At 36.7% G+C, this 14,890-nt stretch overlaps 1 protein-coding gene across 3 annotated transcripts in view; it reads left to right on the forward strand.

Annotated features, from left to right (window-relative positions):
* LNPEP (leucyl and cystinyl aminopeptidase) overlaps positions 1–14,890 on the forward strand; it is a 100,206-nt gene that overhangs the window by 38,311 nt on the left and 47,005 nt on the right. For 2 of the 3 annotated variants that reach the window (XM_025866826.2, XM_025866828.2), the window contains exons 2-3: positions 9,017–9,857; positions 14,363–14,501. In XM_025866826.2, the coding sequence (XP_025722611.1) occupies positions 9,040–9,857; positions 14,363–14,501 (957 nt within the window). In that variant the 5' untranslated portion in view covers positions 9,017–9,039. Of the gene's footprint in view, positions 1–5,500; positions 5,563–9,016; positions 9,858–14,362; positions 14,502–14,890 lie in introns of all 3 variants that reach the window. The other variant, XM_025866827.2, reaches the window with a different exon arrangement.

The following is a 14,890-nucleotide window of genomic DNA, read 5'->3' on the forward strand; positions in this document are numbered from 1 at the left end:
TGTTTTATTTACTGACTTTTTAGCTATCCATCTTTTAAGTGACATTTTTATTGATTACTCTAGGGTTAATAATATCTATCCTTAACCTATTAAAAAGTCTTTTTATTGTGAATATTATGCCATTTAACATTTTACACCTGATGCTTCTCTCTTCTTACTTTATACCTCCTACTTCTCACTAGACACTTATCATTTCCCCTTCTCAATTCACAAATATAATTTAATTCTTCTTATCCACCCTCTCTAGTCTTTCTGCACTTGTTGTCATATTTTTATTTTTATATATGTTAAAAACTCACATATTATCTTGCTTTAAGCAGATAGCTTTAATATACAGTCTTTTAAGGAAATTTTAAGAAGAATAAAGAACATAAACTTTTATTTTTAACAACTTACTCATCATTTCTAGTATTCTTTTCTTCCTGCACATCTGAGTTTCTGTCTGATATCATTTCCCTCCAGTGTAAAGAACCTCCTTTATAGTATCTTAAAGTGCACATCTGCCTGAGATTAGTTCTGTCCACTTTTATTTATTTGAAAAGATCTTTATCTCATTTTTGAGGGATATTTTCACCAGATATAGAATTCTGAGTTGACAAATTTTTTTCTTGCAGCCCCTTAAAAATGTTGTTCTGTCATCTTCTGGCCCCCATTGTCATGATAAAAAGTTAGTGTTCTTTGTATTATTTTTCTCCTGTATGTAACATATTGTTTTTAGGCTTTTTAAAAGACTTTGTCTTTGGTTTTCAGCAGTTTGACTGTGATATAGCTAGATATGGTTTTCTTGGTATTTGTTGTTTTTGGAGTTTGATGAGCTTTTTGGATCTGGTAAATAGTGTTTTCACCAAACTTACTAAAATTTTAACTTTTGTATCTTCAAATATTTTTTTCTACTTTATTTTCAGAGTCTTTTGGGGATCCTATTACATGTGTTAGACAGTCTTATACTGTTCGACAAATTTCTGATGCTGTATTCATTTTTCTTCAATCCTTTTTTTCTTTGTTCCTCAAATTGGTAATTGCTAGTGATCTGTCAAGTTCATGGACTCTTTGTTCTGCCATCTCTGATCTACTATTAAGTTCGTTCCGTGACTTTTTCATTTTAATTATTGAACCTTTCAGTCCTAGAATTTCCTTTTCTCCCCCCTCCCATTTGATTCTTTTTTGTAGTTTCAATTTCTCTGCTGAGAGTCTCATCTGTTCATATATTCTCCTTTGTTGTTATTGTTGTTTAAAAACATTTCCCTTTATTTAAGACATTTCAAATAGCAGCTCTGAAGTTTTTACTAAATGCAATATTTGGGCCAACTTAAAGTCAGTTTCTAATGACTTATTTTTTCTTATGGGTCACATTTCTTGTTTTGTTGAATGTCTAGTAATGTTTTTATTATGTATTCAACAGTGTCGATACATTGTAGAGAGGCTGATTTAAAAAAAAGTTTTCTTTGTAGAGTGGTGTTTGTTTTAGTAGCAGTTTATTTACTGGCTGATGGCCCTATATAGGTTTGCTGGGAAATATCTGTGGAAAGCTCAAAGTTTTTTTCAGGCTCCTCTAACTTAGCACATCTCTGCCCCCAGACTCTTTGCTGTGTGGGTTTTGTTAGGGCTTGGTTTTAAACTTTGTTAATGTGGTCTGGAGTTGGTCTTATTCTAGGGTGTGCTTTTTCCCTTAAAGTGAAGTCTTTCTAGCATTTCATAGTGATGTGCAGTGTTCATGAATTGTCTTTATTCAGGTTGGGTTAGTCTGTCAATGTTTCCCTATGCTGCTTGACCTCTAGTATATCTACTCCATAGTAACCTTATTACAGCCATTCTTTTGTAAGCCTTATGTAGTTATGCCCAGCATTGAGTAAGGACTCTCAGGGAACCCTATACAAACTTGTGTGGTCCCCACTCTGCACAGTTCTGTCCTCTCCAGTCCTGTCTCTGCCACCAGCCCTGCTCGGCTAGGACTCTAGCTCCCCATACTACAATTAGAAAGTTGTCCCAAGACAGAGAAGCAAGCAAATGTAAGCTCACGTTATTGCTCGTTTATCCAGTAGCTAGAAATAGTTGCATCATTTTGTCCAGTTTAATAGTTGCTTACGAGAAGAAGAAGTCTGGTATCAGTTTCCATGTCACATATTGGAAGTAGAAGTCTTCCACAGCATTTTTGTATGTGTTGGAGTGAACTTTAGAGGTAACTTGAAAGGGAAAATTACATTTTAGTCTCTTCTACAATGAAATAAGGTGAGTTTATGGTGCTTATAAAATGACCACTTCTCTCTGATCTTCCTGCCTTCCACCCCTAGTCTTCCATTCACTGCTGTCTTAGAGCTCTACTCACAAGAGAGGTGGGAGAGGGGAAGAGAAGAAAGACCCTACTCAGGTCATGCATCCTAGGTTGTGACCTTGGACCTGTCAACTGGAAAATTAAATGTGGTTTTTGAAACAGCACTACATAAAAGTAGGAATGCATACAGGACTTTCTGTATTAGTATTTTATGACACTGCTCATGCTTTGAGGTGTAAGCAAACAGTGTGTATCAGGGAAAGGGGCTGTTGAGAACATCTTTAAAACTTGTCCTCTGTTAGTGGAGGTGAGAAAATGCTGTATTCTATGTAACTTAATGGGAACACCGTGATTAATAGGGATAGGTTTTCTTTGAGTGTGTCTGTTGAGGAGGAGTGGGGTAATGTTTTGTCAGATCAGAACTGTACAGAAAAGTCACTGTTTTCTAAATTCTAGTTGTTTTCTTTCCTTTTTAAGTTTAAACTTTTAAGGGCGCCTGGGTGGCTCAGTTGGTTAAGCGACTGCCTTTGGCTCAGGTCATGATCCTGGAGTCCCGGGATCAAGTCCCGCATCGGGCTCCCTGCTCAGCAGGGAGTCTGCTTCTCCCTCTGACCCTCTGACCCTCTTCCCTCTCGTGCTCTCTATCTCTCATTCTCTCTCTCTCTCAAATAAATAAATAAAATCTTAGGGAAAAAAAGATTAAACTTTTAAAAAAATAAAATCTCTTTTTGTTGGCAGAGGATTGCTTATTGGGGAAATAATTACTTTATTTGATAATTAGCCATCACTTCAGAAATTTTATGAAGTTTCCATTTGGCAGTGATCTAGAAGATATAAAAGCTGCTTCATGCTTGAAGCTTTTAGCTGTGTTTAAATATGTCTGGGAGGCCTCTGAAGAAGCCTAATTCTTTATTGTTAAGGCCCAATTTGAATATAGCAAGTTGCTATATTACCTAATTGAATATAGCAATCTTGCATCTGCCCAAAAAGCCTTGTTGAAATTAGGCCTATTCTTTTCAAGTTGTTTTGGCTTGTTGGTTTGAAAATAAACCCCATTTCATTTCATTTTCTCAGAAAAATGTAATGGTAGTTTCAAGGGATTAAAGTTGTGGGAAGTTTTCTTGTTTTAATTCGAGTTGCTAACCATGTTATTTGCCATAGCTTTACTTTTTGTTGTGTTTTCTAAATTGAATCCCTCTGTTAATCACTTTCTCTCTTGCTGGCACCTTATGCATTTTCCCCTTAGCTTTTCACCACATCCTTTCTACATATTTAACCCCGAATTAACCCAACTGCTTTCTCTACTCTTTAAAAACTCTTTGGTCTCTCTCTCTCTGTCAAATAAATAAATAAAATCTTTAAAAACTCTTTGGCATTTATTTTTTCATTTTTGTAATCGTGGTAAAATACACATAACCCGCTTTTTCTTCTTTTAGATTTGGGCTGGTAAACACTGCTAAAGGCATTTATGGAGACTGGTAGTATGGCCCATTCTGCTGGGTGTACTGAACTTCTCAGCCATATTCTGTCCTTGCGTCATCCTTCCCTGGTCCTCTGCCATAGCTTCTGTCCTTTATTTTTCTCCTTAAGCGCCCTATGCCTTCTCCACAAGTGCCTTTGAGCACATGGCCTTGATTCTTCCTGTCGCAGAGAACATGGAGGCTTCTCTGTGGTCACATCCTCAGCGTTTCATGGGCTTATACGTGTTTCTTCTTTGTCTTCACTTTCTGTTTCCCAGGATCGGAGAAGAAGTGCCTCCTTCCCATCAAGGCGACTGGAGTTTTTGTGATGTCTTCCTACCCCAACATTTCCTCTCGTCTACTCCTTCACCTCCACGTTTTGGCATTCATTACTTTTCCTTCATGCTTAAGTTGTTCCCATCTTAAACACGGACAAACAAACAAAAAACAAAACAAAAGAACTTAACTCTTCTCTGTGCCATATTTTCTTTTAGTTTGACCCTGTGTTTTTTTCTTGACACATCACTATGTACCGTGAAGGAATAGTCTGCAGCTCTTGCCTTCCCATGTTAATTTTCCATTCTTTGGACTGTTAAAGTTAGGCTTTCATTCCTACTGTGCCCCTGAAGGTGCTTTGTAAAAGTCCCTGGTTCTCTGGTTGCCAGATCTAGTGGCCTCTCTAGGCCGCATTTTCTGTGACCTTTCTAAGACGTTTAATGCCGACCACTTCCTTCATGAAAACTTTCTTTATTTTCTGGGATGTCGCTGTCCTAATTTTCCTACCTGTGGTGCATTCCTTCTGAATCCTCCTTTGCTGTCCCTCTTCCTCTGCCCACCTTTTAAGTGCTGATGCTCTCTGACTTTTACCTCCCTTTCAGTAGCCTCACGCATCTGCATGGCTTTCATTTTGTATACCCAGGTGATTCTGAAATCTGAATCTTCCTTGCAGATCCCTGTTTTGAATCCAGATCCACATGACCTACTCCTCTTAACAGTCCTATAGAATAGTTCTGTTTTCCACATTTATAGGTGAGGAAATTGAAGTGAAGGAATGTTTGGTAACCAGTTTGAGGTCAAGCAGTCAGTGGAAGAGGCAGGATTTGAACTTCTTTGTAAAGTTAAGTCTTTAACTCTGTAACATGCTGTTAATCAAACATCTCCACCTGACTCTCTGAGAGATGTATTAAGTATGTCGTGCCCTATAACAAATGCCATCCCCTAACTCCATTCTCATTATTGCTCCTCTTATACCCCCCCAAAAAAAAACAAGAGAGAGAATTTGAAAACCTATATTCTCAATCTCAGTGAATGGCATTCTTTCTTCCAGTTTTCCAAGCCAGAATGTATATCGGGAATTGACATAGACTTTCCTCTGTCACTCCATCTTACAGACTGTCTGGCCCAAGGGAGCCTCAGTTCCTGGGTATTCTCCCTTTTTAACACGACTTGTAATCATTCCCTCCTTTTCACTTCTGCTGTCATAGTTGAGAACTTCATATCAACCTGGATTGCCATGATAGTGACAATCCAACCCATTGCTTCCCATATTATCTGAGCTGAAGAATTGAAGTTTTTATTTTTTTTAATTTTTAATCTGTTGCAGAAGTTTTGTAGCATTTAAAAATATGAATTATTGGAAAACTGAAATGAAAAAGACATGCAAACTATAAGCTCCATTTTTTAAATGATTAAATTTGATAGACATAAAATTATTGACAAATTGCTATAAGTTTTTAAATACTAATCATCCACATATATCCTGTCACAGACAGATAACAGTTTGTGGATTGACGCTGATCCACAGACAACATTGAGGAGCACCCGTTCATGGTATGTGATGAAAAGAAACGTCTGCAGTTTTCTTAGATTATTACCACATGGGCTTATGTTATTTAAAACGGAAACATTCAGTTAGGACGTTCTTTGCTTTTGGCTTATAGATAGCATGTATATCTGGATTTAAAAGGTTTTAGAAAATTTCCTGTTTCTGTAGAATCTCTTCTTTTAATATAAATAAATCCATTAGAGCAAGGGGTAATGATATTGCTTTACAATTTAATGCTAAGATCAAAGTGTACTGATTTAAGAGTCCAAAGAAAAATTTTCTTAAATAGGTTGGAAATACAGTCTTCATAGGTTACCAATAACAAGAATGATTTCCCCTGGGGCGCCTGGGTGGCTCAGTTGGTTAAGCGACTGCCTTCGGCTCAGGTCATGATCCTGGAGTCGCGGGATCGAGTCCTGCATCGAGCTCCCTGCTCAGCGGGGAGTCTGCTTCTCCCTCTGACCCTCCCCCCTCTCATGTACTCTCTCTCTCTCTCTCTCATTCTCACTCTCTCAAAATAAATAAATCTTTAAAAAAAAAAAAGAATGATTTCCCCTGGTTTGATATATTTAATTTGACGTTGTACACATATACAAAAATTTGCTTCTAATGTGCAATAAATTATAGCAGGTGAGTCAATGTATTCTATTTCTGAAAGATTAAAATTCTACATAGGTATTAATCTGAATGGGTGATAAATAATAAAATTACAGTATTTGGATTTGGCAGACATCTGACTAAACCCTTATCAAAAGATTTTGAAGTAAATGAAATGCAGACAGGTGATGCCAAAATGGTCAGGTGGTAGAATACCACTTACCTTGAGTAAGGCATTGCTGAGGAGTCAAAACACACAAAACCAAAGTTCTAAGGGGATATGAATTCAAGAATGGGTGTGCTCTAAGTAAACTGAAATTATACCTAGGATTAGTTTAGAAATTCATTAAATAAAAAAAAAACATACTGTGCAGACCTCCTTGTTGTCTACATCAGGTTTGACACAGAACAAAACAACATGGGCAAATGCTAAGAGAACATAATTTTCCTATATAAGGTAATAAAAAAGGTCAGAAAAAGTCTTTTAAATATTTTGAATAAACAAATTAAGCAATTAATCTTCAGCACTGTGCCACGATTAAAAACTACCACAGAAAATTTCTAACCCATTAAGAGTTCATTAAGAGTTAAAAAAATTTTTTAAGTTCAGTTACAGCAATATTTGCTCTGTTAAAGAAGTAAATGGCCCCCAAACACAGTTAACCATCAAAACAAAACAACTTTGTCATGAGAAGTGGGGGCACTATTGGATGTTTAGGAGATGAAATTCCTCAAGCAGGATGTTAAATCACTCTTCTTCCATTTGTAGGTCGTTCACAGTGGATGGAAAGATGGCAGCTTGCTAAACCCACACCTAGAATGTGATCAAAAGTTTTATTCAAAGAAAAGTGATAAAGTAGCATGGCTTGTACGGAAGTTCAGGATAGAGAGGAGGTAGGAAAAGGTAACCTTGTTGGGGTCTCTGTGCTCCCCAAAGCAGAAAGGAGTGACGTGCAGTGAAAAGTAGATTTATTTTTTAAATGTAATAATAAAAAAGAGAAACAAAAAGAAAATAACTTTTCTTAATTTACATTGTAGCAAGTTAACCTGAGTTTTGGAATGACAGGTGTCCATCTGGTAGCCTGGGAGAAATGCTGACTTTGCAGGCAAGGGCAACAGGGAGAATAGGCATGTGAAGGATAGCTTGAAACAGCAGTGTGTTTTGTTCTCAGAAGAGTAAGTAAGCATTTTGAGGTGGCCAGAGCACACCCAGGAATGGAGTGTCTATTGCTGGCTGGGATCTGACTGTAGAGAAGGCTGAGACCGGGGCTTCTCAAGCAGATGTGTGCATAAATAACCTGAGGATTTGTTAAAATTCAAATTCAGGAAAGGAACTTGAGAGTCTGCTCTTCTAAAAAGCTGCATTGTGATGCGGATGCTCTGGTCCACAGACCACACTTGGTAGCAAGACTCAATTTTGTCCTAATATTTATTGATACTTTGTTTCATGGATTATGAGTCGCCACTGTTGAGCTTTTGTTGGATCACACAAAATACATGGCATTTCTGTTAAGGTAGAGATATTTAGTTATTAAATAATTTTATGTAAGTTTTATTCTGATGATGGTAAAATAATACTCTTAGCAACTTCATTGCCAAGTACAAAATAAATAATTTAGGTATGAACTCTTACCCTTATTGAATTAGTTGAGTAGGATGATGCAGTATAATAATGGGAATAATCTAAAATTTGGAATTAGATTTTTAGACCTGGGCTTCAGTATCAGTTTTGTGTCAAAACAACTGTGACTTAATGAAGCTAAATTAACCCATTTCTCTTTTTTGCTTTCTCGTGTCTGAAATAGTTATACTTGCCATTTTATAGAATTGTTGTGAGGGTTAGAAATGCTAATGTATGAAGTACCTTGTAGACAAAGGTTAATGGAGGTTTCAATTACCAAACTTGTGAGATCCCTTAAAAGCTAAATATCTACTATTCTTAAATAAAGAACATTGAGTGATCTTATCTTAGGAATAATTGATCTATGAGTGATTTATTTACCCTTTTTACTTTTTTTTTCTCATTGATTTTTGGCAAGTAATGTTGTTCTTTGTAGTTTATAAAAGCTCTCACTACTACCCTAACTCAAGATCCACTTATACTCATGGTATATAATATGGTTGTTACAGAGGAGAATATGTTGTATTTCTGAATGCCCTGGAAGCATGAAATAATAGGTTGGATTGTACTTGTATCTGGTTTTTAGAGTTCTTTTGCCTTATTTTTAAATGATTTTTTGATTATGGAAATTTTCTGTATAATTTGCCACGGAATAGGAACATCCCCCTTTCGGAGCTAAAAAAATAGCCCAGCCTGTTGCTTAACTATCATTCAAGCCTGTAAATGGACACACCAGTTTGTGTTCCTCTACAAAGAGACCCACAAGTGCTTTAGAAGCAGGTTTGGGGCCTTTTAGGCAAGAATTCCCGTGGTTCTGGTGACCAGACTCCAGAAAGGATACATAGACTGTGGGTGGGCACATCTCTGATCTCTGAGGACAGGCACAGCAGTTCTAAAGCCAGGCCCTCTACGGGTCTCTAAAGCTCAAGACAAGGGCCCAGGTTGTTAAGGGAAGTGTATTAGGGAAATTAATATTTAGTCTCCACTGCCTTTTTTTGATACTAGCACATTTATTTAGTTTTCTTGTTTCATAACTGTGGTATACTTTTATTTATGCTTGAGTTTTTAATGGATGACACAAGAAAATTATAAGCACCTTATTTAATTCAGTAGCTCTGAGATGGAAATAAGTCTTAGTGATACAAAAAATTCTTAGATTAAATGTGGTTTTGCTAGTAGGCATTTTATTATGAAATTTTTTTTCTAACTCTGTGCCTTGTCCTTATGTTTTGGTTGTTTAGATCTGCTTCAGCTCCCCAGGAATATGATTGAAAACAGCATGTTTGAGGAAGAACCAGATGTGGTAGATTTAGCCAAAGAGCCCTGTTTACATCCTCTAGAGCCTGATGAGGTGGAATACGAGCCCCGGGGTTCAAGACTGCTGGTGCGGGGTCTTGGTGAGCATGAGATGGATGAGGATGAAGAGGATTATGAGTCATCTGCAAAACTGCTAGGCATGTCCTTCATGAACAGAAGCTCAGGCCTTCGGAACAGTGCAACCGGCTATAGGCCGAGCCCAGATGGGACTTGTTCTGTACCGTCTGTGAGGACCATGGCGGTCTGTGTTTTTCTTATTGTGGTTGCTGTTTCTATAATCATGGTGATTTATCTACTGCCCAGATGTACCTTTACCAAAGAAGGCTGCCATAAAAAAAACCAATCAATGGGACTAATTCAGCCACTTGCAACAAATGGAAAGTTGTTTCCTTGGGCACAAGTCAGGCTTCCCACTGCCATAATGCCACTACGCTATGAACTTAACCTACACCCAAACCTAACCTCGATGACATTCAAGGGTTCTGTGACCATTTCACTTCAGGCTCTTCAGGCTACGTGGAATATCATTCTTCACAGTACAGGCCATAATATTTCGAGAGTGACCTTTATGTCATCAGTTTCAAGCCAAGAAAAACAAGTTGAGGTCTTGGAATACCCATTTCATGAACAAATTGCCATTGTTGCCCCTGAAACCCTTCTTGAAGGACACAGTTATACCTTGAAGATAGAATATTCGGCGAATATATCTAGTTCTTACTATGGGTTTTATGGAGTCTCCTACACAGATGAAAGTAATGTGAAAAAGTATGTAGCCTTCCTAAATGATTCTACTTCTTTGCTCTGTGATGACTTACATAATATGGATTCCTTTGCCCACACCAGAGACATCAACTAGAATTTTTTTTTTTTTTAATGTAGGAGGTTATGTGCAAAATAGTAGAATGGTGATTTGGAAAGAATATACTATTTCTCTCTTAGTCAAAGCCTTTAGCAACTATCATGCTCATATATGTCATATATCATACATCGTGGTGGGAGTTAGGCATGCTGATGGAAGGACATGGATAAAGATTATATCAGTTATATTCTCTAGCACAAAATCTTAAGTTATTTTGAGCTTTTCATATCCTGGTGAATCTAGTTTTCAGTCACCTCACAAGATCTCAATGGGATGCAAAGAAGAGTATGGATTATTTTTTAAGACCTGTTTTCCTAATGTGCAGAACTTTTAGGAGGTGCTTAGTGAGATGGAGAAAGAGGGCAGGAAGAACTATTGTATGCTTACATATATCATTTTTAGTGTCCTTAATATTTGCTGTTCATTAAAAAAGTCACTCTGTTTTGGATTTCTGAGGGAATTTTAAAAAAAAATCTAGGAGAGACTTAATTTGGTTTTAAAAAATGGTGATTCAAAACATAAAAGTATTCAGCTCCCTATTTAGACTATGTATTTTGCACTTTAATCTTAGTATTTGTAGTATATAGTTCCAATTTCTGGAAAGATGCAGTGCACACTTCATACAGGTTATTCTTAAGTAGCAATAATGTCATTTCTCTTATGTATATGAAGTCCTTATTAGATCCATTTAATTTGGCCCATCCCCTCATATTACTTTGTAAGCCAGTTTGTGAATTACTGATGCTGGCCATTTGGCAAATGTATGTTGGTGTATTGAGAAAAATAGAAATGAATATTTTAAATCTATCTTAAGGAAATGGTTTGATCCTTCTTAAATGGAGAAAGACAAAGCAAGATGTTTATACCTGTTCAAATAAGTAATTTTTCTCTTTGCCTTTATCTAAAAAAAAAAAAAAAAAAAAAGGGATGGCGGGCACTTGTGTGAGATGTAATGTTAAAAACAAATTTATGATTGTGACATGTGGGGGTGGGCACTGCCAGAGGTGAATGTGACCCAGGACAGGCTCACACCCATTTCCTTTGTGGGTCAATGTTTCTTTCCTTTTTACTTTCACTCTGCTCTAAAACTAGAGCTTTACCTGTTCAAATGTCACTATTAACAAAGTAAAACTGCACTGTAATACAGTAGACAGGATCCAAAAAAAAAAAAAAAGGCAAATTTATAATTATGGCAGCTCATGGCTTCTTGGCTTTATTTCTCTCTTTAGAATCTTCATCATCTCTAGGAACTACAGGATATACATTAAAACAATGCAAACAGACCTTGAAGACAAATCCAGTAGTCATCTCTTCCAATCAGATTATTGCCCTTGGAGTCCCTTGGGCCTACTACTATATAATGGAAAGAATAAATGTATGGCAGAGAAAGGTGATTTTGAGTACTTGTTGACTCTTGCCATGGGCTAGATCAAGTTGTGGAAAATACTATAAATATAGAGAAGACAGTTCCTTAAAAATAAGAAATAGAATATTGTTTAGTGTTTTTAAATCTATTAAAACAAGTTAGTATGTGAAATTCTGCTGTTAAAAAAGTATATAAATCTGTTAACCTGCCTGCTTCAGTAAAATGAATGCCCCACGTGGTTGTATATCTTGATGGAAGATAAAAGTTGAGAAGATTATTTATACCTTTCAAGGTATCTGAAAACTGTAATTCAAAGCAATTTTTTGGTCTCTCTCCAACTTTTAATTTTGCATAGTTCTATTAGAGAAATTTTTTGTATCTCCCCTCCAAAATGTAATAACTATTTAAACAAGTAGATAAAATAATTAAGGGATATGTTCCTTATTGATGGGAAAATCAGAGTATATGTAAATGTCAAACATGTATCTGTGGTCAGGGAACTTTACTGATGTCATCTAAGATGTGGAGATGGTCACTGAACCTGGAGATCAGTCTAGAAGGTGTTGATGATATGCTTAAGGTTCTAGATAATAAACTGATACTAAAAGAACCAGTTAACAAATTTAGGTTGGGGATGTATTTTATTTCTTTGTCCTTCAGTTTTTCAGTCTCTTTATCTTGAACTCCTCAAGCATCTTCTTAACTGGTCTGGCTCCAGTCTTGCCACTGTTTTTCCCTCCTCTTGCCACCATCTTCCACACAGTTGCCAGACGCATATTTCTAGAAGTACACATCTAACCACGTTGGTCTTTGGTTTAAGATCTTTCAGCACTTTCTCTTTTCTAACAGGATTTAGTTCAAGATTCTTCCAGATCTGGCCTTTGTTTTATCTCCTATCCCTCACCTGCCATAATGAACTTCCTGTGCACTCTCCTGAATTCCAGTGATAATAATAACCCATATTTACTGAGAACTGAAGTGCTAGAAGCTCTTCCAAGCACTTTCTGTGTTTAGTCTTTCATCCTGTCAAACCCATTAAGGAGTGGATATTAATATTTTATTCATTTTACAGGTAAGGAAGCAGGCACATAAAGCAACTCCTCTAACATCTTACGGCTAGCAAGTAGCAGAGGGTGACCTCAGAGTCCTTTTAACTAGAGGCTCCATGCTCAACCACTAAGATGTACTGCTTCCGCAGTTCACACCACTTTTTCATTTACCCATTGTTACTCCCAGTGGTTAGAATTCTCTTACATGACCCCGGGGTAATTCATAATTGTCTTCAGCTCTATTGGAGGTAGTGCTCAAAGTGCAGCTAGTATTTCTGAAAGCAAAGGAAGTCACTAATGAACATAACAAAATAAAATTTAAAAAAAATAAGTTTCAGTGTGTTCAGCACAGATAGGATGGATTATAAGTATCCTCAAGCAGCAACCTTCTCAAAAAGACTTTTATGTAAGATAGTTATTATTGCATCCCTTTGAACAGTAATTTAAAATTTTCTTTGTCTCAGAACATTATGATCCAATTTTTATCTAATAAAGTGGTGGTCTAAGTAGACTATATGCATATTACAGATATCATTAAACTTTATCCCCTGGCCCCTGTGGCCCTCTTCCATAATTTTCTGTTAACTAGGTAAGAATTTGAGAGTGGAGTGAAGAAATTGAGTATTAGCAACATAATATGTTTCAATTCTTTCATGTATGTTGATAGCTATCTTTTGTGCAGTTTCCTCAGTAGAAACAATTATTTGGGCAGACCCTTATCAGGACAAAAGCACAATAACTTTAAGTGTGAATGAAGAGTTATGACTATCTAGCACTGATAATAAACATCTATGTTGGACTTTGTGGCATACAAGCAGTTTTTATTTTGAATAGCCATATTTGATTCTAACAAAAATCCCAATTTTTTGGCAGAGGATCCTACCTCAGTCCTAATTTAATGAATAAGGAAACGGAGGTGGATATTACTGATTTGCCTGAAGTCACGTGGCTGGTAAAGTGCAGGATTTGGGTCTTCTTACTTCTTAATATTTAATACTTAAATATTAAGAAAAGAGTCCCACACTCTTTTCTGTGTATCTTTTTAAAAGTGGAAACTAAGCTGTAAGCAAGTAAGGCCATCATGTCCAGAGGGGTGATTGTAGATGTGCCATATTGACTAGTACCTGAAATATGCACAACAGGGCCACATGGGCCCTGATTATTCTGTGGCCATTTTTGGATGATTTCCCAAATGCAGATCTGTTTTATTCCTCTGCTTTAATTGAAAATCGGATTTTCTCCTCTTTTTCTTTTTATGCTTTTCTCCCAACCTTTAATTGAGGACTTTCGTATGAGTTAAAGTCTCACGTGTTGTTGCTGTGCTGTAGGAGAGGGAGGAAATTTTTTATTTATTTCTGAAGATTGTAAAGGAAACCATCATACTACAGAGCGCCTAGTTTTTTTTTGTTTGTTTGTTTGTTTTTAGTCTTCATGAAAGTCTAAGTAGTAAGTTTAAGGTTTAGTGTTGTGAAGCCAGAGTCTGTGTAAATGTTTAATGGCAATTAATGACCACCCTTCATACTGATCTCCATCTGAAACCTTAAGACTTCAGTGGCCTGCCGTAGGCTACCTTTGTGGCTTCAACTCCAGCCATCTTGGACAGCCACCTCCAGTTCCTGAGTATCACATTGCTCTGTCTTTCCTTGTGCTTCCCACTCTTTCTACAGTGTACTTCCTACCCTCCTCTACCTTTTTAAATATTCCTCATTTTTTAAGACTCTTCAAATTTTGTCACCAGTTTCCATACAGCATCTCAACTACCACTCAGAATTTGTTTCCTGCCCTTTGTTTCCACTGCTTTATTTTCAATATTAATGACATGGTTTGCAGCCCGACAGGTTTCTGTTCATCATATAACCTATGCCTCTCCCAGTTGACTGCAGATCCTTTAATGACTGGGATTGTACCAGGTTTCTCTTAGTATCCCTAGTACTTGGCAAGGTGCCTTCAATAGTAGGTGCTCAATAACTGTTGGATGAATTTGCATTTGTTTTAGGTACTTTGCAGCAACTCAGTTTGAACCTCTGGCAGCAAGATCTGCTTTTCCTTGTTTTGATGAACCAGGATTTAAAGCCACATTTATCATCAGGATCATAAGGGATGAGCAATATACTGCTTTATCAAATATGCCTAAGGTACTGTTCTGTTCCTTAATGTAAAATCTTTGAATGGATCTCTTTCTTTGTAATGAATACTTGAATTCCTCTTTGTGATACTGTTGACAATGATTAAAATCATATACATTCTTATTCTTTCTTAAAATACTTAAATAAAAGTTAAAATATATGTTGGAATTAATTGAGAAGTCAGCCCAAGGAGCAGCTGAAGAAAGAGGAAGACCTGCTGGATGTGGAATGTGTGGGCAGGAAATGTGAAGTATGTGCTATATATTAAAGTTGTACCAGTAATAATACTATGTGAACTAGTACTAAAGATCACAGTGGTATTTTCCGAGATGTGGCAAATTTGCTGTTCTAAATCGTGATACATGATAGTGTTGAATCATGATTGACCTTGGTATTTT

This window comes from Callorhinus ursinus, unplaced genomic scaffold (genome assembly GCF_003265705.2).
Source record: "Callorhinus ursinus isolate GAN/ISIS: 27379988/994484 unplaced genomic scaffold, GSC_fseal_2.0 scaffold3, whole genome shotgun sequence".
Lineage (NCBI taxonomy): Eukaryota > Metazoa > Chordata > Mammalia > Carnivora > Otariidae > Callorhinus > Callorhinus ursinus.